The 25,000-nt window shown below is 49.0% G+C and overlaps 5 protein-coding genes across 21 annotated transcripts in view; 3 read left to right on the top strand and 2 right to left on the bottom strand.

The window, feature by feature from the left end:
• pnpt1 (polyribonucleotide nucleotidyltransferase 1) overlaps positions 1–1,394 on the top strand; it is a gene marked incomplete at its 5' end in the record, with an annotated part of 8,482 nt that extends 7,088 nt beyond the window's left edge. The window contains 5 exon segments of the mRNA NM_001251832.1: positions 1–76; positions 689–744; positions 886–964; positions 1,057–1,104; positions 1,245–1,394. The exon segment at positions 1–76 is cut by the window's left edge and continues 31 nt beyond it. Coding sequence (NP_001238761.1) covers positions 1–76; positions 689–744; positions 886–964; positions 1,057–1,104; positions 1,245–1,394 — 409 coding nt within the window.
• Positions 1–2,894, bottom strand: part of nrxn1b (neurexin 1b) — a gene marked incomplete at its 5' end in the record, with an annotated part of 604,334 nt that extends 601,440 nt beyond the window's left edge. Inside the window, 1 exon segment of the mRNA NM_001079959.2 lies at positions 2,859–2,894.
• Positions 1–25,000, bottom strand: part of prorsd1 (prolyl-tRNA synthetase domain containing 1) — a gene marked incomplete at its 3' end in the record, with an annotated part of 78,620 nt that overhangs the window by 26,356 nt on the left and 27,264 nt on the right.
• ppp4r3b (protein phosphatase 4, regulatory subunit 3B) lies at positions 3,226–15,126 on the top strand. 2 transcript variants are annotated; one of them, NM_200001.3, is given in 16 exon segments: positions 3,243–3,661; positions 3,783–3,838; positions 4,085–4,183; positions 5,186–5,809; positions 8,099–8,176; positions 8,367–8,483; positions 8,640–8,756; positions 9,002–9,133; positions 10,597–10,693; positions 10,787–10,828; positions 10,934–11,092; positions 11,186–11,355; positions 11,876–12,015; positions 14,034–14,170; positions 14,341–14,483; positions 14,640–15,126. In NM_200001.3, coding segments are annotated over 16 exon segments (2,337 nt in total). In that variant the 5' UTR covers positions 3,243–3,531; the 3' UTR covers positions 14,736–15,126.
• Positions 18,402–25,000, top strand: part of ccdc88ab (coiled-coil and HOOK domain protein 88ab) — a 32,563-nt gene continuing 25,964 nt past the window's right edge. For all 16 annotated transcript variants that reach the window (XR_015505534.1, XR_015505536.1, XR_015505537.1 and 13 more), the window contains exons 1-3: positions 18,402–18,799; positions 18,891–18,988; positions 24,849–24,957. Coding sequence is in view for 13 of the 16 variants with exons in the window: in XM_087278665.1 (XP_087134791.1) it covers positions 18,743–18,799; positions 18,891–18,988; positions 24,849–24,957 (264 nt within the window). In the remaining 3 variants the exon portion in view is untranslated. The remainder of the gene's footprint in view (positions 18,800–18,890; positions 18,989–24,848; positions 24,958–25,000) is intronic.

Here is a 25,000-nt window from a genome sequence, read left to right as displayed (position 1 = left end):
GTTCTCAGTGTTCGCTCCCACACCTGCAGCCATGAGCGAAGCACAGGAGATCATCAAAGACACCTGCAGAGACGATGTATGTGTGTGTGTGTGTGTGTGTGTGTTGCTGATTGTGTGTGTGTGTGTGTGTGTGTGTGTGTGTGTGTTGCTGATTGTGTGTGTGTGTGTGTGTGTGTGTGTTGCTGATTGTGTGTGTGTGTGTTGCTGATTGTGTGTGTGTGTGTGTGTGTGTGTGTTGCTGATTGTGTGTGTGTGTGTGTGTGTTGCTGATTGTGTGTGTGTGTTGCTGATTGTGTGTGTGTGTGTGTGTGTGTGTTGCTGATTGTGTGTGTGTGTGTTTGTGTGTGTTGCTGATTGTGTGTGTGTGTGTGTTGCTGATTGTGTGTGTGTGTGTGTGTTGCTGATTGTGTGTGTGTGTGTGTTGCTGATTGTGTGTGTTTGTGTGTGTGTGTGTGTGTGTGTGTTGCTGATTGTGTGTGTTTGTGTGTGTGTGTGTGTGTGTTGCTGATTGTGTGTGTTTGTGTGTGTGTGTGTGTGTGTGTTGCTGATTGTGTGTGTTTGTGTGTGTGTGTGTGTGTGTGTGTGTTGCTGATTGTGTGTGTTTGTGTGTGTGTGTGTGTGTGTGTGTGTTGCTGATTGTGTGTGTGTGTGTTGCTGATTGTGTGTGTGTTGTGTGTTTTTCCTGCAGCAGGAGCAGCAGCTGGAGTTCGGCGCCATTTACACAGCCACCATCACTGAGATCAGGTGAGTGTGTGTGTGTGAGTGTGTGTGTGTGTGTGTGTGTGTGTGTGTGTGTGTGTGTGTGTGTGTGCGTGTGTGCGTGCGTGCGTTCTTCACACAGCACAGATCTACGGTTCACACACACTCCACTCTGTTGTGTTTCAGGGATGTGGGTGTGATGGTGAAGCTGTATCCCAACATGAGTCCGGTTCTGCTGCACAACTCACAGCTTGACCACAAGCGGGTGCGTGCACACACACACACACACACACACACGCACACACCTGATTCAGCACACACACACATCACAGCCGTCTTCTGCTCGTGTTGTTGCAGATTCAGCACCCCAGCGCTCTCGGCCTGGATGTGGGTCAGCAGATACAGGTACAGCAGCTGCGAGAGCTCACACACACCTGTGTGATGTACAACAACACACAACACAACACACAACGCATCTGCAGCGGGTTGGTCTGTCCTGTCTGTCAGCCAGTACTCCTCCTGACTCCTGCTCTCTCCTCCTCCAGGTGAAGTATTTCGGCCGTGACCCGACAGACGGCAGGATGAGGCTCTCCCGGAAGGTGCTGCTGTCCCCGACGGCCACGCTGGCCAAGAGTCTGAGCGAGAGACACAGCATCTCTGTGGGATCCTCCAGCCAGAACCCCGCTGACCCGTAGAGCGCTGCGTGTGTGTGTGCGTGTGTGTGTGTGTGTGTGTGTGTGTGCTGGACGTCTGCACTTATTACCCTGCTCAGATCCAGACAGCAGGATCCGCTCGGCACTCTAGTTCCTACAGTTCTGTTCAGGTTCTGTGTGGATGGCGCCAGTGTCCACTAGTGAAACACTCATTAATAAACTGATGTTTGTTTGAGCGGTCTGAAGAGTCGTCTGGGTCATTTCTTCCTGTCTGGGCACTGTAGGATGCAGGATATTGAAGGACACTGAGGGGCGCTGCTGCTCATTCGTGAGGTAGTCTGGTGTCGATCAGCACTCTTCATTGGTAAGGGCTCGTCTCTAATGCCTGAGGAAGGGTTTCCCTCTGCAGTGTCCTCTGTGTAGGGAGTAGGGAATAGGGCGGAGCCGTTACCAATACATTGTAAACCTTCACTGTGAGTGAACTAGTGTGCTGCCTTCCAGTGTGCTGATGCGCTTCCAGCTGAGACGGAATATTGAAGACGGCTGTGAGGGAGGAAAACAGAAACGATGGTGGCACCCGTCTCCTGCTTTACTGGTTCCTTTTCTTCAGCTTCTGATTGGCCAGAAGCGCCACATCTTGAGGAATGATGTCATGAGAGCTGCTTTACATGAGGTTATGACTGAACTCTGTACAGTGATGATGACAGTTTATTAATATGACCATGACACTGAAAGGGGGCGGGGCTTTCCTACGCATCATTCCTCCATAGCAAACTAACGGTAAGAGGGGCGTGGCTAAGCTTATTGATATGCTGTTGCTAAGGAAGGCCTCAGATGGTCAGACTGTGCAGATTACCATGAGAAACATCTTTATTTCAATGATTATTCTGATTAACAGTAATAAATAAACATTTCACGCATCTTCACCTGTTCTTTGTTTGCGCTCTACAGTCAGGATAACAGATACGCTCGAGCTCTATGATGTGCAGCGCTTCACATGCGCATTTTTAAATTCTGCATTAATTAATCTTCATTGTCTGAACCATGAAGAGAGGGCGGGGCAAAGAGTAGCCCCTCCTTCAAACGCAGCCTCAAAAAGCGTCCTCTGTTTCCCGGATAATGAAGGACACAACCGGTGGATCCTTCTCGGCCTCGAACGCCCCAATATTCACTGCGCGCCGATAACGGCAGGACGCTTTTATGGATGTGTAAACACATGCTAAAAACAATAAGAGCATGACGTCTCACGAATGAGTGATGGTATAGACCGTTTATGTGTACACATATGACCAAAGAAATATATCTCCAGCTTCTGTAAAGCTTGTTTTGCCTTCAGATCGCTTACAATAACTTTTAAAATCACTTTCAAAAACAAATTTTATTTCTGCTTACACAGAACATAGAATCAGCAAGAGGCGACACTCTAGTGCGATTTGGGAAACAGCCACTAGATGCCGCTATTGTAACGCGGCGGCCATTTTGGAATGAAAACTCCAACAGAACAGCAGCTTATTATATGAAGTCTGTAAAATAAACGATTAAACGTGCAGCAGACTGTGACAGTGAGGGCTGTATTGTCGTCTCTCAGGTTGTATCTCAGCGGTTTCGGAAGCAGCCAGTGAGTGTTTATGTCTTATGAAGGTGAATGCTGCACAGTTTTGCAGCACACTGGATTATAGACATCACTGAAGCGAACACTGATGATAGCATATAGTAACTGTATTTCCGTTTCTAGGGTCTTTCAGTGTTTTCTGAAAGATGATTGGTTCTGCTCGCCCTAGACTCGTAACCATGGCAACTGGAGCGCGAGCGTTTGTCCTGTTGCAGCCGCCGTAGCCCGTGTACGGAAACCCCGCGCCATCAGAGGAGCGACGGTGAAGTGAAAGACACACAAGATGGCGCCGCTCGGAGGATAGACAAACACTCGCGTAAACAGTTTACCGATTACCGAGAACCCAAAAGCGGCGGCGGAGACGCTGCTATGAGGAGACCGTGAGCCAACCGGCGCCGCTACTGACAGGAGAAAACACACCGCAGCATCCGTGTTCCTACGTAAACACAGCCGGAGTGTGTGTTTGAGTGCGAGTTTGTCCGGCGGTTCAGTGAGGATGGCCGGCCCGCGGCTCTGCGGCTGAGCGGACACACACGGTACTATAGATTAGTTCGGTCACCGGTCAGGATGAGCGACACCCGACGGCGCGTGAAGGTTTACACGCTGAATGAAGAGCGGCAGTGGGAGGACAGAGGAACCGGCCATGTGTGCTGCTCCGCCGAGGACACCGCGCTGTCGGTCACCGCAGAGTCTGACGGTACGAGAAACTCTGTGTGTGTGTGTGTGTGTGTGTGTGTGTGTGTGTGTGTGTGTGTGTGTGTGTGTGTGTGTGTGTGTGTGTGTGTGTGTACTGACCCTCACTGTTCTCTGCTCCTCAGGGTCACTGCTGCTCGAGTCCAAGATCAAGCCCAGCACTGCCTATCAGAAACAGCAGGTGAACACACAGCCTACACACACACCTACTGCACACACTTCAAATCTACACACTCACATATAAACTCACACTTCTGATCTACACACTCACATATGTGTGTATCTATATGCTCACGATACACTCTTTCATACACGCACACACTGAGTGAGTGTGTGTTAGGTCTGTGCTGCTCTCCTCCGGACACACTCTCTCATATGTACACACACACACACACTGAGTGAGTGTGTAACGCTGTGCTCTCCTCAGGACACACTGATCGTCTGGTCTGAAGCGGAGAACTATGATCTGGCTCTGAGTTTCCAGGAGAAGGCCGGCTGTGACGAGATCTGGGAGAAGATCTGTCAGGTGTGTTCACTCTTAATCTCTGTGTTTCTGTTCACTCTCAGAAATGTGTGTGTGTGTGCGCGCTTTATCCTCTAATATTCAGATGTTGTGTGTGTGTGTTAGTCAGGTGTGTGTCCCCCAAGCATCTCCTGTGTGTAGCACTAGTGTCCTCCTCCTCCTCCTTCTGTTGTGTGTGTGTAGTAACTCTAATCATTCAGTGGAGTGATATGGAGCTGTAATGAGTTCTAAATCTTCCGGAACTACTTTAGCTGACAACCAAACACCTGAGAGTGAGCATCAGCCAATCAGAGTCCAGCGAATAGGGTCAGCAGAATTGATAGTATAGTTACTGATTGTATAGAATTGATCATTAATACTGCAGTGTGATGTATGGTTCAGGTTCAGGTTGCTGTATTGGCAGGACATCAGTTCAGTATTCAGCATTTTAAACATGTATAATCAGATATGTAATATATGAACATCATCAAATTAATCCAATATACAGTAAATCACAAATAAATGAAGGAAAAACAGATCATAGATTTGATAATTAAACACTTACAATAATAATACTGAAGTCTAGATAATGTAAAAGAGACACGAGAGTTTACACTGACTGTTTCCTATGCTGTAGGGTGTACACACACATTTTGCAGCTAGTTTAGACGTCAGTTCATCCTCTCCCACTACACCATAGACTGTTCTGAGTCATGGATGTTTTCCCTCAGCCCGTTTCTGTTTATGGGTCATGATCACAGCGGCGATGTTCAGAAAGAACGGCCTTTTCTTTTAGTCATGTTAATGAAACTCTGTGTGTGTGCGTGTGTGTGTGTGTGTGTGTGCGTGTGTGTGCGTGTGTGTGCGTGTGCGTGTGCGTGTGTGTGTGTGTGCGTGTGCGCGTGTGTGCGTGTGTGCGTGTGTGCGTGTGTGTGCGTGTGTGCGTGTGTGCGTGTGTGCGTGTGCGTGTGCGTGTGCGTGTGCGTGTGCGTGTGTGTGTGTGTGTGTGTGTGTGTGTGTGTGCAGGTCCAAGGCAAGGACCCGTCAGTGGAGATCACGCAGGAGCCGGTGGATGAGTCTGAGGAGGAGCGCTGTGAGGACTCTGGAGCGGAGTGTGATGCTCTGGATCTGCCCGAGTGTGTGCCGGAGCGTCTGCAGGAGCTGGCGGAGCTGGTGTCGTCGGTGCTGCCGTCGCCGGTGCGCAGGGAGAAGCTGGCGCTGGCGCTGGTGAGCGGCGGGTACCTGCGGCAGCTGCTGCTGCTGTTCCGGCGCTGTGAGGAGCAGGAGAACCGGCCGCGGCTGCAGCAGCTCTTCCAGATCCTGCGCGGGCTGCTGTTCCTCAATAAGGCGGCGCTGTTCGAGGTGCTGTTCTCCGACGACTGCATCATGGACGTGGTGGGCTGCCTGGAGTACGACCCCGCGCTGCTGCAGCCCAAACGCCACCGGGACTTCCTCACCAAGACAGCACGCTTCCGGGAGGTGATCCCCATCCAGGACTCGGAGCTGCGGCAGAAGATCCACCAGACCTACCGCGTGCAGTACATCCAGGACATCATCCTGCCCACGCCCTCCGTCTTCGAGGAGAACTTCCTGTCCACGCTCTCCTCCTTCATCTTCTTCAACAAAGTGGAGATCGTCAGCATGCTGCAGGTGGGCTCGGGCCGCTGTAAGAGTCACAGTAGTGTGACCACTGCTCTATATATCTCCACTGCACATGTCTGAGTGCAGAACAAGCGTTCATCCCCACTCAACACCAGATATTTGAGTTGAACACACACGCCACATATTTCAGAGCCGTGAGCATGTCAGGCTAGATCAGGGGTCCGGTGTCCTGCAGAGTTTAGCTCCAACCCTAACCACACACACCTGAACCAGCTAATCAAGCTCTTTTTATTCTTGAAACACCCAGGCAGGTGTGTTGAGGCTAGTTGGAGCTAAACCCTGGAGGTCCGGTGCCCTGCAGGATCGAGATTGGTGACCCCTGGGCTAGATCATAATAATAGATGATCGCCTGCTGCTGTCTGCTTTAGCTTGAGCAGGTGTCTGTGCTCTGGATCTACAGCAGGGGTGTCCACACTCAGTCATGGAGGGCTGCTGTCCTGCAGATTTAGCTGCAGCTTGCCTCAACACACCTGCACGGATGTTTCTCGAAAGCCTAGTAAGAGCTTAATTAGCTAGCCCAGGTGTGTCTGAACTAAACTCTGCCGGACCCTCCGGTCTCCCTCCAGGACCGAATCTGGACCCCCCTGCTCTACAGTAAAGCCGCTGCACAGTTCAGCTCGACAGCAGTTATCTTCATGGTTTTAGATCTTTGGTTCAGTCTGCTATGGGACAGACGACTAGGACTCATAAACAGCAGGAAACTGCTCACCGTGTGTTCCTGACTGTTCAGAAGTAGAGTAACGTGATGAGAACACATCAGTTAGCAGATCGACATGTTTAGACACCTGTAGATCAGTGGAGAAGGAGAGCGGACGTCCAGAGACTGAAGGTTCAAGTAGCTGCAGCCGCTCGTGTCTGAAGGAGAGCTGCAGTAGAGGAAAGCTCTGCTTGTTGGTTTGTTGTTTAGGCCTGTGACTGCATGATTTCAGGTGTGTTTAAATCATTGCTGAATGAGAAACTGTAACCGTGCTCGTGTTCTGAATCCTCCTCATCTGCTGTCGTTGAGTTTAATGATGGCTGTGCTGTAGGGCTGGCTTTATCCTAAAGTAATGGAAGCTGTAATCCCTCAAATATTCCTAATCAATTTCCCTCCGGCGTGCGTCACCCGCTCTGTTAAGGCGGATTTATACTTCTGTGTTAAACACACGTGTGTATGGTCTGGCGCAGCCTTCGTGCGGTCGCACACCTGCACATCTCTCAGCACTGCATTACAGATGAGTGCAAGCTGCAGACGGCATAGACGGCATTTTATTTCCAAAAGGTGTTTTTAGTTTGAGCTGTTCAGCGCTTCTGTTCAATCAATAACCTAGACAGTGTGTGTTTCCATCCGTCATTCTGAAATGGAGTAATGCTCTCTTCATTAACAAATCTGGAAAATGTGATCATATTTATCCTGTCAGTGAACGATGAGGACAAGAACATTCAATAATTAATTGTAAAATAAAATAATATTGATCCTAATCTTGTTAAAATGTTCATGTAATCGAGATTTTGATATTAGGCTGGATCATCCAGCCCGACTGTGCTGTTACTTACAATTGATCACTCCAGTGTTCCTCCAGCTGTGGTCCGCCGGCTTCCTGCTAGTGGTTTGTGGAGTACTAATAGCCTATTGATCAACACCTAGAAATGTTGCCTGGACCTGAGAAATATAGGCTGTGTTTGTATGTTGAACTGTATGTAGCATGTTCATCCGATATATTTGATTCCTCCACGCACCTCTAGAAGGAAGTCTGCGCACCTCAGCTCATCTCGTTAATGAATGATGATGGAGGATGACCCCGTGTGCTGCTGCTGATTTGCAGAAACGGCTGATGAATGCTGGATTATAGTGAGACTGAGTGTGTTATGCGTTAAGCATGATGATGGTGTTTATTGGCTGTTTGATTGCAGTCTGTCAGTGCTGTCGGGTTGCCAAATATCACTATGAATAAGCAGAGCTATCCCCTAAAAGTGTACCAGATGAGTTCAAATACTGTGTTTGCAGATATGATGAAGAATCGCTTACCTCAAACCCAAACTTCCCATTTCATCCAAGTCTTTAATACCGCATTAGTGTTAATTACAGGAGCGCTTATGATGTGAATGATGATGATGATATCTGGCAACATGACGGAAATCTGCGGCTGCATGAGGCACTGAACAGCAGATCCGTCTCCTCAGACCCGCTTAATAGACCAGAGGCTTGCAGAATAATATGAGCATATGGTGATTTAATGTGTGTGTGTGTGTGTGTGTGTGTGTGTGTGTGTGTGTGTGTGTGTGTGTGTGTTTCAGGAGGACGAGAAGTTTCTGACAGAGGTATTTGCTCAGCTCACTGATGAATCCACAGAGGACAGCAAGAGGAGAGAGCTGGTAGGACATATGCACGCGCACACACACACACACACACACACACACACACACACTGACAGGCGTCCCTCTGGCCTGCTCCACACCTGTCCTCTGTGCGTCCCATCCGTGTTTATGACGTCACCTTTCAGAAATTCCTTTTGTTTTACCCCCTCTCTCTCTCTCTCTCTCTCTCTCTCCGTCTCTCACACAGGTGAACTTCTTCAAGGAGTTCTGTGCGTTCTCGCAGACGCTGCAGCCGCAGAACAGAGACGCCTTCTTCAAGACTCTGGCCAATCTGGGCATCCTGCCGGCACTGGAGATCGTGATGGTGAGTGGATCACACACACACACACACACACACACACACACACTCACTCACTTGTTCGCTGTCATTAGAAAAACAGATCTCATGTTTAACAGTCGAGTGTATTTACAGTATGTACGTGTGTGTGTGTGTGTGTGTGTGTGTGTGTGTGTGTGTCAGGGCATGGATGATGTGCAGGTGAAGGCCGCCGCCACAGATATCTTCTCCTACCTGGTGGAGTTCAGTCCATCGATGGTGCGTGAGTTCGTGATGCAGGAGCCGCAGCAGGCTGATGATGTGAGTCACGCTGAACACACACACACACACACACACACACACAGTGTTCCTGATATTCAGGAGCTCTACTGTTGTTGATTATTGTGATGTGTGCCCATCAAACACATGATCAGTCACACAATGAGCTTCTTCAGCAGGTAAAACTGTTTAAACTGTGTGTGCAATGAAGATGCAGCGTGGAAACCTGCGGAATGGTCCCCACAATTCACAAAAACAAAGCTTCATAAGTGTGTGTGTGTGTGCAGGACGTGCTGCTGATTAACGTGGTGATCAAGCAGATGATCTGTGATTCAGACCCTGAGCTGGGCGGAGCCGTGCAGCTGATGGGGCTCCTGCGCACACTCATAGACCCCGAGAACATGCTCGCACCCTCCAACGTGAGTAACACACACACACTCCTACGCACACTCATAGACCCCAGGAACATGCTTGCACACTCCAATGTGCGGAATACACAAACACACACACACACACTCTTAGGGGCCGATCACAACGAACCCGTGTTTGTTCCAGAATCGCGGGAGACGCCCCTCTGCCTTTTATTGACAGAGTAAAGAAGTGCGCTGCTCTTAAACGCCACTAGGCGTCGACTGCATCAGCGGTGTATTGTGCGCGAGTGTTGCTGTTGAAATCGTTATCATTGTAATGTTTTAAAGTGCAGTATGTAAAACTGACACCCAGTGGTTGAGCTAGGTATTGCACTCCTACATCAACACACACACAAGCACAGGTTGCCAGATTGAGGACCACCAGGAGTGAGGCTGACCCTGGTCTGGTTCTGATTTAAACCGCGGCTCGCGACAGAAGGAATATTCTCCATATTAGAGGAGTTTTAGTCCTGATCAACAGCTGAAATGTGCATATTAGAGACGGCTAGAGTCTATTCCTCACAGCAGAACACTGATCAGCTCAGCTCATGTGCTGTATTCAGTGTTCAACACTAGTAATGTGAGTCTGACAGCAGCAGCAGACAGTTCAGCTCAGATCTGGAGAATACAGTAAAGCATCTGAAACTAAACTTCAGAACTGCAAACCAACACACAGCAGTGATCCAGCATCTACATTACTCATGTTCAAGAGCTGTAATGTGTGTTCATTAGAGTATAGAGCTCAGCGTGTGCTGGACTGCAGTGAGTGCTCTGTTCTGTGCTGCTGAATGTCTGTGTTTACATTTCTGTCAGCCAAACTGCTCATCACTGCGCATCTCCTCATGTAGTGTGCTGTCAGGACACGGGTTACAGTGTGACCTGCTCACCTGATGTTTACACTCCTAATATTTATATTATATGCCAATTAATAATCATGTGGAACTCTGAATCTGCAGCTCATTTCAGAGTCTGCTACTGTCCACCAGAGGGCGCATTTCAGTCACGGACACATGCTTTCACAGCCTTCCTCACTGAATGAATGAAATACGCTGTTTTCCACCATCTGGCAACCCCAGTGCTGAAATATAATGGGCTAAACTGGCACTGGGCGAGTTAAAGAGACTGAAACACAGTGTTCAAGACATGATCACAGCACAATATCTGACTGCAGCATTGAGTTTCAGATGATCAAGAATGTTCACGGAGCATCACTCCGAATACCTGAAGACAGATGATGAAGAGTCACACACTGACACACAGCAGCCTTAACAATATCGTGATATCACAGAGTTCACCTGCAAATGAACATTACTCTGTTTACTCTCCCTCGAGCTCACTACAGGAGGACACACCATCAGTCAGACATGAGCATGACATGAGTCACACCGCCTGCTAGTCCAGAGACGAGAGAAATACCTGTGTGTGCTAATGTTCGTGTGTGTGTGTGTGTGTGTGTGTGTGTGTGTGTGCAGAAAACAGAGAAGAGTGAGTTTCTGAGCTTCTTCTACAAGTACTGTATGCATGTGCTGACGGCTCCACTGCTGGCCAACACCGCCGAGGAGGACCAAGGTGAGACACGTGACCTGTGTGTGTGTGTGTGTGTGTGTGTGCGTGAGAGATGGAGATGGACAACATGAGTCTGATGTATGTGTGTTTCCACAGATTTGGATGAAGGATCAGCTAAAGTCAACCCTGTGTGTCCAGGTAAACACACACACACACACACACACACACACACTCTTCAACACAATCTCCCACCCCTGTGCTCTGCTGAACCTGTTTGTGTGTGTGTGTGTGTGTGTCTGTCAGATAACTTCCAGACGGCGCAGCTGCTGGCGCTGATCCTGGAGCTGCTGACCTTCTGTGTAGAGCATCACACGTACCACATCAAGAACTACATCATGACCAGAGACCTGCTGCGGAGGGTGCTGACGCTCATGAACTCCAAACACACCTTCCTGGCGCTCTGTGAGTCTCACACACACACACACACACACCATGACCAGAGACCTGCTGTGGAGGGTGCTGATGCTTTGTGTGTGTGTGTGTGTGTGTGTTTAGGTGCGCTGCGCTTCATGCGGAGGATCATCGGCCTGAAGGATGAGTATTATAACCGCTACATCATGAAGGGGAACCTGTTTGAGCCAGTCATCAACGCTCTGCTGGACAACGGCACGCGCTACAACCTGCTGAACTCCGCCATCATCGAGCTGTTCGACTTCATACGCGTGGTCAGAGCCCAAACTCACTACAGCACACCTTTACCTGCATCACTCAGATTCTGCTGAGCTCTCGACATTATTTACAGCCCCCTCCGGCCCGCACCTGATGTCAGAAACACATGTGCTGAATGTGTGTTTGAGCCAGTGTCTTTACTATTCTGCGCTGTGTTTGTGTGTGTGTGTGGCTCAGTCTCTCAGTGTGCAGGCGAGAGGAACACACACACACACACACACACACACACACACCGAGGCTGATCAACCCTGAGATATGTGTCTGTCAGCTTTTATCAAGTCTGATTATAAACCAATACAGTGAATTCATGATGACCAGTAGAGGCTGGAGACACACACACACACACACACACACACACACACACACACAGCACTGGGGTTAAACCCTGCATAACGGTGGTTTCTGCATAATAGCGGCCCTTTACTCTTCATATGTGCTGTTATTGTCAGTGATGGTCATGAAGAGCTGGTTATCAGTGTGTGTGTGTTTGTGTGTGTGTGTGTGTGTGTGTTTCAGGAGGACATCCGCTCGCTCACTGCACACATTGTGGAGAACTTCCAGAGCGCGCTGCAGTCCATCCAGTATGTGCAGACCTTCAAGGGCCTGAAGGGGAGATACGAGCAGGAGCAGGAGCGCCAGAGCCGCGGCCTCAGCAGGTCAGAGCGCGCACACACACACACACACACACACACACCAGCAGGGCGATGCGGCATATCTCCATTACAGGATAATCAGGGGGTTGTCACTGTTTCGGTGGTTGTCAAAACACTACAGCCAAACTAACTGAACACAAACCCTGACAGGAGGACACAATAACACAGACAATAGAAACCCAGTCACCACATCTGCTGTGGATAAAGGCTGAACTGTAGTCAAACCTGTCAGAGGAGACTGGTGAGGTGTTGTGTTATGAAGCTGCATACGCATTCGGTTTACAATAAACACCATAAATTAGCCAAAGCTGCAGCTGAACACAGCGCACGCCTCTTCAGGCTGGAGATCAGCGCGTGTGTAATCTGTATATCCTGCATTTTCCTGAGGTCAGCATGACGGTAAACAGTTTGAGGCTGATGCAGCTGCTGAACACACAGTAGTTGAGACGCATGCCGGACTCCTCCAGAGATGAGGCCTTTATCAACACTGACATTTTAAACAAGTGGCAGGAGGAGTGGGGTGCACTGGAAGATGATGAACCATGAAGTCCAACCTCAATATGAGGACATTTTAAGGGTTTAAGCAGAGTAAGCCATGCCTTTCTGCTGAAAGATGAAGACCCACTCATGTTTGTGCTGCACGGCTCCCCTTACTGTAAAACACACGGCACTGCACTGTCCTGCTTTACATGAGGCCAGAGGACTGCTGATCTCTCTCTTAGCACAGTGACTCCAGGAGAAGTGTATAATTCCCATCCTGTATTAACACTAAACATCTTATTTATTCATTTGTTTGCTGTTTTATATGTATATTTATTAATGACATGTTCTTGGCATGAAAATAGCCTTGTTGCTGACATGACAAATACATTACAAAATAAAAGGTCAGTGAAATGAACACTTGTAATGGCTAAAGGGGAACGTGATCACTGCTGTGTCTCTAGAGAATGTCTGTCTCCTCAAACGCAGCGCGAGGCCTGCAGATTCATGACCAGAGCCGCAGCAGTCGTCTTCTCTTGATGATGGCTGCCCGTCAGGTCCGGATGAATGACCTAAAGTATGCATACATGCAAATGAGGAGGGCGTGGCCCGTGAGCATTGTTGCAGTTTGTTTTGTCTTCTGATTGGCCCGTTGTCCACCGTGTATTTTACATGAGAATGGGGAAACGGTGCTGTCTCAGGCTCAGTGTGCCCACGGCCATACACTGATCTGCATCAGCGGGCGAGCAGAGGTCAGCTGTAGTCATGCATGATGAAATGAATATAATGAAACAGACTGACATATCAGATACACAAGATAAACATCAGGCTGTCCTCGTGTTAGATGATAAGTCAGTGTAGAGGGGTTTAAGGCCTCGAGTAGGTGTGAGATGTAGACTCGTCTGCTAAAGTGAGCTTGAGTTCTGCCGGTGTCGGGCTGCTGTGTGCTGGATCCCTCATTCAGAGCTCTTAAATATAATGCTTAATGCTAAAGGCGACACTGAGGGCCCCGTCACACCCCCGGCGCAGGGCACGACACGAATGGCATTTCAGCCTGACGCAAGTGTCATTTCCCCGCTTTCCATCTCGCTGTGTACAGAGCAAATGCATTCTGTGTGAACTCCTGGGTGTTTCGGTCTAGATATGAGGTGTGTGTGTGTGTGTGTGTGTGTGTCTGTGTGTGTGTGTGTCTGTGTGTGTGTGTGTCTGTGTGTGTGTGTCTGTGTGTGTGTGTCTGTGTGTGTGTGTCTGTGTGTGTGTCTGTGTGTGTGTGTCTGTGTGTGTGTGTCTGTGTGTGTGTGTCTGTGTGTGTGTGTGTGTGTGTGTGTGTGTGTGTGTGTGTGTGTGTGGGCGCACTGCTGCTCTGAAGAACTACAACAGACTGCTGAATACAGGAGCTGAGAGCAGGTCTACAGTCCAGCGCAGAGCGTGAATACACACAGCATGATGAGCAGCAACACACACACACACACTAATGAAAAACAACTAAAGGAACACACACACACACACACACACACACTGACTGTGCTGCGCTGTCTCAGGTTCCGCAGGGACGCGCGCTCCTTTCCGGAGGATGAAGAGCTGTGGAAGGAGGAAGAGGAGGATGAGGAGGAGCCAGCGGACACGGAGACGCAACACTGCAAGAGCGACTACGGGAGATTCATGGAGAGCGAGAAAGGTGAGCGCACACACACACACACACACACACACACACACACACACACACACACACTCACACTGCTGTCAACACACACTCATTCATAGGAGCCCTTTAAAGAGGCGGCTCACCCTCACATACTCATCCTCATTCTGTGTGTGTGTGTGTGTGTGTGTGTGTGTGTGTTTCAGCGAAAGAGAACCAGGAGAAGGAGAACCAGGCCAAGCGGAGCAGCAGCGGCAGCTTCAAGTTCACCTTCTCCCACTCTGCAGCGTCTGCTAACAGCGCTAAAGCTACATCTGCGTCATCCAGCGGAGCCAGCACTGCAGCCAGGGTAACACACACACACACACACACACATGCTCATACACACAAGCATGCACACACTCAGACTCCTGCACATGCATTCACAAGCTCACACACACACTCTCTCTCTGCTGTGTGCTGACGTGTGTGTGTGTGTGTGTGTGTGTGTGTGTGTGCTCCTCAGACGGCGCTGGTGGATTACCCAGATGATGAAGATGAGGATGAGGATGATGATGAAGATCAGCAGGCTCCACACAAGCGCCCCCGTCTGGGCTCGTAGAGCGGTGCAGGGGCTGCTGGGAGATCATCTGCGCAGGCTAGCAGGACTAGACTGAACACTAGCGCTGCTGCTCTGAGCCCTGATCCTGCGCTACACACACCTGTGATGCTGACGAGAGAGAGTGTGTGTGTGTGTGTGTGTGTGTGTGTGTGTGTGTGTGTGTGTGTGTGTGTGTGTGTGTATTAAACTGTGCGTTTGCTGCAGTAATGCTGAAGTGTGTGTGTGTGGATCAGAGACGGAGTGAGTCTTCAGGGTGTCTGAGGTGCGGGCCGGGCCGGCGTGGAGCCGCTGCTCTGGGTTTTGTACACTTTCCTACTGGCTCGTCTCGCTCGTTTGTATAAAAATTGATATTTTTTACCATTTTCAGATTAAATTTGGTCCTGCAATCACCCTCAGCGCCTGCTCCTTTCCTGATTACAGGAGATCAGATCTGGGTTTAGTTTCACACACTCAGCGGCCACTTTATTAGGTACACCTCACTAGTACCGGGTCGGACCCCTTTCACCTTCAGAACTGCCGTAATCCTCCATGGCAGAGATTCAACAAGCTGCTGGAAATATTCCTCAGAGATTTTGCTCCATATTGTCATGATAGCATCACACAGTTGCTGCAGATTTGTCGGCTGCACATCCATGATGCCAATCTCCCGTTCCACCACATCCCAAAGCTGCTCTATTGGATTGAGCTCTGGTGACTGTGGAGGCCATTTGAGTACAGTGAACTCATCGTCATGTTCAAGACACCAGTCTGAGATGATTGAGCTTCATGACCTGCTGCGTTATCCTGCTGGAAGTAGCCATCAGAAGATGGAGACACTGTGCTCATAAAGGGATGGACATGGTCAGCAGCAATACTCAGGTAGGCTGTGGCGTTGATGCTCAATTGGTACTAATGGACCCAAAGAAAATCTCCCCCACACCATTACACCACCACCAGCCTGAACCGCTGACACAAGGCAGGATGATCCATGCTTTCATGATGTCTGAGCCGAGCATCTGAATGTGTCAGCAGAAATGGAGACTCATCAGAGCAGCAACGTTTCTCCAATCTTCTATTGTGCAGTTTTGGTGAGTCTGTGTGAATTGTAGCCTCAGTTTCCTGTTCTTAGCTGACAGGAGCGGCACCCGGTGTGCTCTTCTGCTGCTGTAGCCCATCCGCCTCAAGGTTGGCCGTGTTGTGTGTTCAGAGATGCTCTTCTGCAGAGCTCGGTTGTAACGAGTGCTTATTTGAGTTACTGTTGCCTTTCTATCAGCTGGAGCCAGTCTGGCCATTCTCCTCTGACCTCTGGCCTCATCAACAAGGCATTTGTGTCCACAGAACTGCCGCTCACTGGAGATCTCCTCTGTGTCGCAGCACAGGTTTTCTGTGTCAGAATGGCAGGTTTGTGAGACTGGAGAAGGCAGGGTAAGTCCAGCCTGTTCCTGAAAGCGAGGTCACTCTAGCTCAGAGTCAGGTACTGCGTGAAGATGGCCTGGTCATGTATGAGAATGGCTTGTCTATTTTAATAGATAATAATCTTAAATTCACTGATCTTCGACGGGGACATGTGCTGTGACGAGTATTATCTGACATTATTATTCTCTAAACTATTGATTAGTTCAGCTCACATTATTAATGTCATATCAGCCTCTATCACTCAATCAATAATAGAGGCAGACACAAGAGCACGTTTACATCCATTAAAACTGATCAACGTGGATATCTTTATAAAAATGTATAAACGTCACACATAACATTAATTATTATAGTTACAAATGTAAATACTTTAAATGTAAAGTAGCGCATTAACTGGAGCTGTTTTCCCACATTAAGTGTCTGTTTCACTGATGCAGGTGTGCTGCTGTATTAACTCTGCATGAGCAGATCAAGTTCTGCTGGAGACAGAATCGGTCACTCGTGTATCATCTGCGCTCCATTGATGATGCCTTTATATAGCTTTACTCTGAGCTGCTCTACTGATTGACCCAACTCAGATCTGCTGCCCTCAAACCCAAAACTCTGCCAAAACTAATCTGTCGGTGAATCAGCTCAGAGTTGGTTGAACCTCCTTACTGAAACCTGATCTCAGCAGTCAGAGTAAGCGTCGGTCACCTCCTGTGCGTCAGATCACGCTGGCTCCCGTCCTCTGCTGTTATAACACTGATCAAGTCTGAACTCACACCAGATGAGCAGCGGTGAGTGACGCTGTGTCCAGCAGTGGAGCTGATGTGTGCTCATCATGCTCAGTGTTCATTAGCAGTGTCGCATCCATGTGGTCAGTCCGGGACACAGATCAAACACACACACATACACACATACACACATACGCACTCAATTTCTGCCACTAGATGGCGGTGTCGGCCAGCGCGGCGGGCTTCTGTTCACTACACATTTCCATCAACTGTCAGTTTGTGTGTGTGTGTGTGTGTGTTTACTGTGTGTCATTATGATCAGCACTGCAGTTTCAGTTATTACTGACACACACACAAACGTGCATCAGCAGTTCACAAACAGCCTACAGTCACACTGAACAACTGCAGCTGAACAACCACAGGTGTGTGTGTGTGTGTGTGTGTGTGCGCTGGGGGGGGGTTAGATGACCATCTGCCATTTTACAGTCTGTAAGCACACAAACACTGGGCTTGGATCAGCTTCAGTCTCGGTCAGCGTTCACACACACACACACACACACACACACTGGTGTTTGTCCCCCTGATCGTTTATTGATCTTCAGAGGCTCAGACTGAATCAATAACAGTAGGTCATTAACATATTACTGATATTAACATATCTGGCCCCTCCCCCTCACTCAGCTCCTCCCATTACCATGGTGCCCTATTAACACATCATAGTGTAGTGTGAGGGGTGAGCAGCCTGAGGACCCCAGTATCTCTAAACTCCTCACACACACACACTCACCATGGCCGTCTGCTGTACAGTGTGTGTGTGTGTGTGTGTGCTGGAGTTACAGATATTCAAATACTGTTTACTGTGCAATATAATGTTATTATAATGTACTGACATGTAATAATCATCATATTACAACATTAAATGTCCACCATGGAGTGTCCAGCAGCCACACACACACACACACACACAGCAAAGCAGCATTACAGGACCTGCACCATTACTGAACCTAGCCCTTAATGCAGGCGAGCAAGCGTGTGTGTGAGTGTGTGTGTGTGTGTGAGTGTGTGTGTGCTGCAGAAACACACAGTAGTGTTGTGTGGTCAGCATGCGCTGCTTTAGCTCGTTTAGTGTTCTCTGTAGTACACACACACACACACACACACACACACACACACACACACACACACACACACACACACAGTGTTTCCAGACACCGATGCTCAGTTTCCTCCCTCCGGATGTTCCCTACTAAGGGAACAGGCGCACAGTGGGCGTGTTCACACACTACCCCTAGGAAGGCAGCATGCAGAACCCTTAACATGAGTGCAGAACAAGAGGGAAATAAGAGAGTGTGTGTGTGTTACTGCGCGCTTACTGTGTGTGTGTGTGTGTGTTACTGTATATGACTGTGTAATAGCCCGGGTCTGCTCCAGATGCGCGGTCAGGGCTCTGCAGCGTCACTCCCGTTATGTGTGGCGGAAGTGGAGCAGTAAATCAGTGTGTGCGTGTGTGTGTGTGTGTGTGCGCGCGTGCTGTACTACAGGCGGCGCTTTGTTCAGTCGCACACCCGCCCGTGCCCGACACACACTCACTGAAACACACTCGAGGCGCGTTTCCCGTTGGAAGCTCGACACGTCACGGCGGATTAAGCGGAAAACGGCGGCTTTTCATCCGGGATGTGGAGACCGAGCGCGCCGCGGGAATAACGGGGATCCGCCCGCAGCGCGTCTGCAGTCGGGCTCGGTTTTGCGCTTCGCCGCCCAGTGAGTGTGTGTGTGTGTGTGTGTGTGACCGTGTGTGTGTGCCTATGTATGAGAGAGAGAGAGAGACCGATTGAGGCGATGAGCGCGCGATAAACTCTCCGCTTCCCGACGCGCCGCCGGTTACCGGGCCTCAGGATGGAGGTTTTCTCGCCGCTGTTGGAGGAGTTCATCCGGTCTCCGCTGGTCTGCTGGGTGAGTGTCCACCGGTGCTCGGTGTCCCTCTGCCGGGGCCTGCAACGCGCTTACTGTGTGTGTGTTGGTGTGTGTGTGTGTGTGTCCGCAGGTGAAGACGGTGGAGCGGCTGCTGACCGACGGCTCCCCGCTGGCCGAGTTCATGGCGCTGGCGGACGGCGTGTTTCTGAACGACATCATGATCCGGATGTGAGTACAGCTGTTCTCAGATCAGCCTCATCGATACTGATCAGCTGATCAGTTCTGCGGGTTACACTGTAAATGCTGTCAATAATACTGTACATGCGCCCAGTGTGTGTGTGTGTGCGCGCTTACGGCACTCTCCAGGGCTGTGATTGGGCAGCGGAGGGTCATGTGACTGATGTTTGTGATCATGAGTGTCAGAGCAGTACAGTAGATCAGTCTGAGGGCTGAAGCACTGATCCTTCATCATCTCCTCCTCCTCTTCCTCGGTGTCTGCAGTGTTGTGCGCTGTCTCTGTGTCTCAGTGCTGATCTGCTTCCTGCAGTGTTTCTGTATTTCCTGTCTGGCAGCGGTTCAGTTCCTGCTGGAGATGAAGGCTGCAGGTCAGTGGTGTCCACACTGGAGGTCCTGCAGAGTCCAGCAGGTGTGTCTGATCTGGCCTGAACTCTGCAGAGCAGCGGCTCTCCAGGAGCCCCAGTGTAGACACCACTGACCGCCGAGGAGGATCACACACACCCGCGTGTGTGTTTGTGTGAGTATGTTCAGTGGCTGTAATTCGTGTGTGGATATCTGAGCGTGTGTGTGTGTGTGAGTTGCTCTTCAGTGTGTGTGTGTGTGTGTGTGTGTGTGTGTGTGTGTGTGTGTGTTTTCAGCAGTGGCGTTCACACTGAACTGAAGCTGTTTGGCTCGCTGGGGTTCAGCTGCACAATACCGCTACAGAAATACAGATGAACTCAGTGGTGTGTGTGTGTTCAGCTGCCGCTTGTTCACACACACAAACACACACACACACACGCACACACAGTCAGCTGATTGTTGCTCTAGTGCAGGTGTTCGTCAGTGAACTCATTCAGTGCTGCTGCAGCGGCTCTAACTGATGATCCACAGTGTGTGTGTGTGTGTGTGTGAGAGAGTTAGATCCACTGATGATGAAGAGGAAGATGATGTGCAGTGTTGCGGTTTAACCCTCAGTGTGGTGGTTTAACCCTCAGTGTGGTGGTTTAACCCTCAGTGTTGTGGTGTAACCCTCAGTGTGGTGGTTTAACCCTCAGTGTTGTGGTTTAACCCTCAGTGTGGCGGTTTAACCCTCAGTGTTGTGTTTAACCCTCAGTGTGGTGGTTTAACCCTCAGTGTTGTGGTTTAACCCTCAGTGTTGTGGTTTAACCCTCAGTGTGGCGGTTTAACCCTCGGTGTTGTGTTTAACCCTCAGTGTGGTGGTTTAACCCTCAGTGTTGTGGTTTAACCCTCAGTGTGGTGGTTTTACCCTCAGTGTTGTGGTTTAACCCTCAGTGTGGTGGCTTAACCCTCAGTGTTGTGGTTTAACCCTCAGTGTGGTGGTTTAACTCTCAGTGTGGTGGTTTAACCCTCAGTGTTGTGGTTTAGCCCTCAGTGTTGTGGTTTGACCCTCAGTGTGGTGGTTTTACCCTCAGTGTTGTGGTTTAACCCTCAGTGTGGTGGCTTAACCCTCAGTGTTGTGGTTTAACCCTCAATGTTGTGGTTTAACCCTCAGTGTTGTGGTTTAACCCCCAGTGTGGTGTTTTAACCATCAGTGTTGTGGTTTAACCCTCAGTGTGATGGTGTAACCCTCAGTGTTGTTTTAACCCTCTGTGTTGTGGTTTAACCCTCAGTGTGGTGGTTTAACCCTCAGTGTTGTGGTTTAACCCTCAGTGTTGTGGTTTAACCCTCAGTGTGATGGTTTAACCCTCAGTGTTGTGGTTCAACCCTCAATGTTGTAGTTTAACCCTCAGTGTGGTGGTTTAACCCTCAGTGTTGTGGTTTAACCCTTAGTGTGGCGGTTTAAGCCTTAGTGCGGCGATTTAACCCTTAGTGTGGCGATTTAACCCTCAGTGTTGTGGTTTAACCCTCAGTGTTGTGGTTTAACCCTCAGTGTTGTGGTTTAACCCTCAGTGTTGTGGTTTAACCCTCAGTGTTGTGGTTTAACCCTCAGTGTTGTGGTTTAACCGTCAGTGTGATGGTTTAACCCTCAGTGTTGTGGTTTAACCCTCAATGTTGTGGTTTAACCCTCAGTGTGGTGATTTAACCCTCAGTGTTGTGGTTTAACCCTTAGTGTGGCGGTTTAACCCTCAGTGTGGCGATTTAACCCTCAGTGTGATGGTTTAACCCTCAGTGTGATGGTTTAACCCTCAGTGTGATGGTTTAACCCTCAGTGTGATGGTTTAACCCTCAGTGTTGTGGTTTAACCCTCAATGTTGTGGTTTAACCGTTAGTGTGGCGGTTTAACCCTTAGTGCGGCGATTTAACCCTCAGTGTTGTGGTTTAACCCTCAATGTTGTGGTTTCACCCTCAGTGTTGTGGTTTAACCCCCAGTGTGGAGTTTTAACCATCAGTGTTGTGTTTTAACCCTCTGTGTTGTGGTTTAACCCTCAGTGTGGTGGTTTAACCCTCAGTGTGATGGTTTAACCCTCAGTGTTGTGGTTCAACCCTCAATGTTGTAGTTTAACCCTCAGTGTGGTGGTTTAACCCTCAGTGTTGTGGTTTAACCCTTAGTGTGGCGGTTTAAGCCTTAGTGCGGCGATTTAACCCTTAGTGTGGCGATTTAACCCTCAGTGTTGTGGTTTAACCCTCAGTGTTGTGGTTTAACCCTCAGTGTTGTGGTTTAACCCTCAGTGTTGTGGTTTAACCATCAGTGTTGTGGTTTAACCCTCAGTGTGGTGATTTAACCCTCAGTGTTGTGGTTTAACCCTTAGTGTGGCGGTTTAACCCTCAGTGTGGCGATTTAACCCTCAGTGTTGTGTTTTAACCCTCAGTGTTGTGGTTTAACCCTCAGTGTTGTGGTTTAACCCTCAGTGTTGTGGTTTAACCCTCAGTGTTGTGGTTTAACCCTCAGTGTTGTGGTTTAACCCTCAGTGTGATGGTTTAACCCTCAGTGTGATGGTTTAACCCTCAGTGTTGTGGTTTAACCCTCAGTGTTGTGGTTTAACCCTCAATGTTGTGGTTTAACCCTCAGTGTGGTGATTTAACCCTCAGTGTTGTGGTTTAACCCTTAGTGTGGCGGTTTAACCCTCAGTGTGGCGATTTAACCCTCAGTGTTGTGGTTTAACCCTCAGTGTTGTGGTTTAACTCTCAGTGTTGTGGTTTAACCATCAGTGTTGTGGTTTAACCCTTAGTGTGGCGGTTTAACCCTCAGTGTGGCGATTTAACCCTCAGTGTTGTGTTTTAACCCTCACTGTTGTGGTTTAACCCTCAGTGTGGCGATTTAACCCTCAATGTTGTGTTTTAACCCTCAGTGTTGTGGTTTAACCCTCAGTGTTGTGGTTTAACCCTCAATGTTGTGGTTTAACCCTCAGTGTGGTGATTTAACCCTCAGTGTTGTGGTTTAACCCTTAGTGTGGCGGTTTAACCCTCAGTGTGGCGATTTAACCCTCAGTGTTGTGTTTTAACCCTCAGTGTTGTGGTTTAACCCTCAGTGTTGTGGTTTAACCCTCAGTGTTGTGGTTTAACCCTCAGTGTTGTGGTTTAACCCTCAGTGTGATGGTTTAACCCTCGGTGTGATGGTTTAACCCTCAGTGTTGTGGTTTAACCCTCAGTGTTGTGGTTTAACCCTCAATGTTGTGGTTTAACCCTCAGTGTGGTGATTTAACCCTCAGTGTTGTGGTTTAACCCTTAGTGTGGCGGTTTAACCCTCAGTGTGGCGATTTAACCCTCAGTGTTGTGTTTTAACCCTCAGTGTTGTGGTTTAACCCTCAGTGTTGTGGTTTAACTCTCAGTGTTGTGGTTTAACCATCAGTGTTGTGGTTTAACCCTCAGTGTTGTGGTTTAACCCTCAGTGTTGTGGTTTAACCGTCAGTGTGATGGTTTAACCCTCAGTGTTGTGGTTTAACCCTCAATGTTGTGGTTTCACCCTCAGTGTGGTGATTTAACCCTCAGTGTTGTGGTTTAACCCTTAGTGTGGCGGTTTAACCCTCAGTGTGGCGATTTAACCCTCAGTGTTGTGTTTTAACCCTCAGTGTTGTGGTTTAACCCTCAGTGTTGTGGTTTAACTCTCAGTGTTGTGGTTTAACCATTAGTGTTGTGGTTTAACCCTCAGTGTGGTGGTTTAACCCTCAGTGTTGTGGTTTAACCCTCAGTGTGGTGGTTTAACCCTCAGTGTGATAATTTTAACCCTCAGTGTGGTGGTTTAACCCTCAGTGTTGTGGTTTAACCCTCAGTGTGGTGGTTTAACCATTAGTGTTGTGGTTTAACCCTCAGTGTTGTGGTTTAACCTTCAGTGTTGTGGTTTAACCCTCAGTGTGGTGGTTTAACCCTCAGTGTGGTGGCTTAACCCTCAGTGTTGTGGTTTAACCCTCAGTGTGGTGGTTTAACCATTAGTGTTGTGGTTTAACCCTCAGTGTTGTGGTTTAACCCTCAGTGTTGTGGTTTAACCCTCTGTGTGATAATTTTAACCCTCAGTGTGGTGGTTTAACCCTCAGTGTTGTGGTTTAACCTTCAGTGTTGTGGTTTAAACCTCAGTGTGGTGGTTTAACCCTCAGTAGTGTGGTTTAACCCTCAGTGTTGTGGTTTAACCCTTAATGCGGCGTTTTAACCCTTAGTATGGCGGTTTAACCCTCAGTATTGTGGTTTAACCCTCAGTGTGGCGTTTTAACCCTCAGTGTGGCGTTAGTGATAGTCTGAAGCAGTGCCCTCACTAGTGTGCATGTGTGACCCACACACAGAGCATGATGGTGTCTGCGTGAGTGTAGTGAAGGTGACCCTCTGGTTGTCTTCTCTGATGCTGTGGGTCTGTGGGTCACACTAAGCAGTGACTGTAGATATGAGTGTGTGTGTTGTTGGATTAGTGCAGTGTTCACTGCTGTAGATCAGAATTTTAGCACATCTCAGAGTGTGTTTGTGCTGTTGTAGCCCTGTTACGAAATCACACAGCTGTGTGTGTGTGTCTGTCTGTACTTGTGTGTGCGCGCATTTATATGTGTGTGTTTTAATATGTGTGTGTGTGTGTTTGCATTTGTGTCTGTCAGTGCATGTGTGTGCGTGTGCAGTCCTTCAGAAGTAGGTTAGTCACTAGTGCTCGGGGCGGTGTGTCATTGTCTGCGCGTGTGTGTGTGTATTGACTGAGAGTAGTGCTCATGATACTGCTGTTAATGACATTAGTGTTTGTGTGTGTGATTACAGTTGGCCATATGCTGTTCCTCAAACACACACACACACACACACACACACACACACACACACACACACACACACACACACTTGCACCTGTCATTAAGGACTTTTGTTGGCTGATGATGTTTACTCTCTGGAATATAACGCTCACTGAACTCTCGCAGCCTGTGTGTGTGTGTGTGCGTGTGTTTGTGTGTGTTTGTTTGTTTGTATGCGTGTGTGTGTGTGTGTGTGTGTGTTGTTTGAAGTGTTGCGCTCACCGGACCTCATGATGGAGGGGTCGAGATGTGAAAACACACACATACATGCACAGCGTTCACTCAGAATGTAGGTCACACACACACATACACACACGCGTGCGCGCCCACATGAGTGTTAAAGCAGATGAAGTGTGACACGCGCGGTCGACTGAGCATGATCAGAGGATGGAGCTGCGCTGATATCCTCCCTGCAGACACCTGAGGGCACACACTGGACACTAGTTAGGGCTCGTCTGTGCAGCGGTGACATCACACACTGTGCACTAGTTAGTAATGGTCACACTGGTTAGTCATGGTCCGAATGGTGCTGTGTGTGTGTGTGTGTGTGTGTGTGTGTGTGTGTGTGTTCAGAGTGATGTGCACTGTTGAGTGCAGCCACTGCCGGGTTGTTGATGATGATAAGTGTGTTGTTCTGCTGTGTGTGTGTCACTGAAGTGCTGATCTGAACGTGTGTGTGTGTGTGTGTGTGTGTGTGTTTTCAATAGTAACCCAAACACCAGTGTGCAGAGAGCGCACAAGAAAGTGAACAACGACCCAACACTGCGCATCCAGAACCTGTCCATCCTCACACTGCACATCAAGACCTACTACCAGGTGAGACACACACACACACACACACACACACACACACACACAC

The sequence above is a fragment of the Danio rerio genome, chromosome 13, assembly GCF_052040795.2.
Source record: "Danio rerio strain M-AB ecotype USA chromosome 13, GRCz13ab, whole genome shotgun sequence".
Lineage (NCBI taxonomy): Eukaryota > Metazoa > Chordata > Actinopteri > Cypriniformes > Danionidae > Danio > Danio rerio.
The sequence above is the reverse complement of the archived record's forward strand: the minus strand, read 5'-3'. Positions and strand labels throughout refer to the sequence as shown.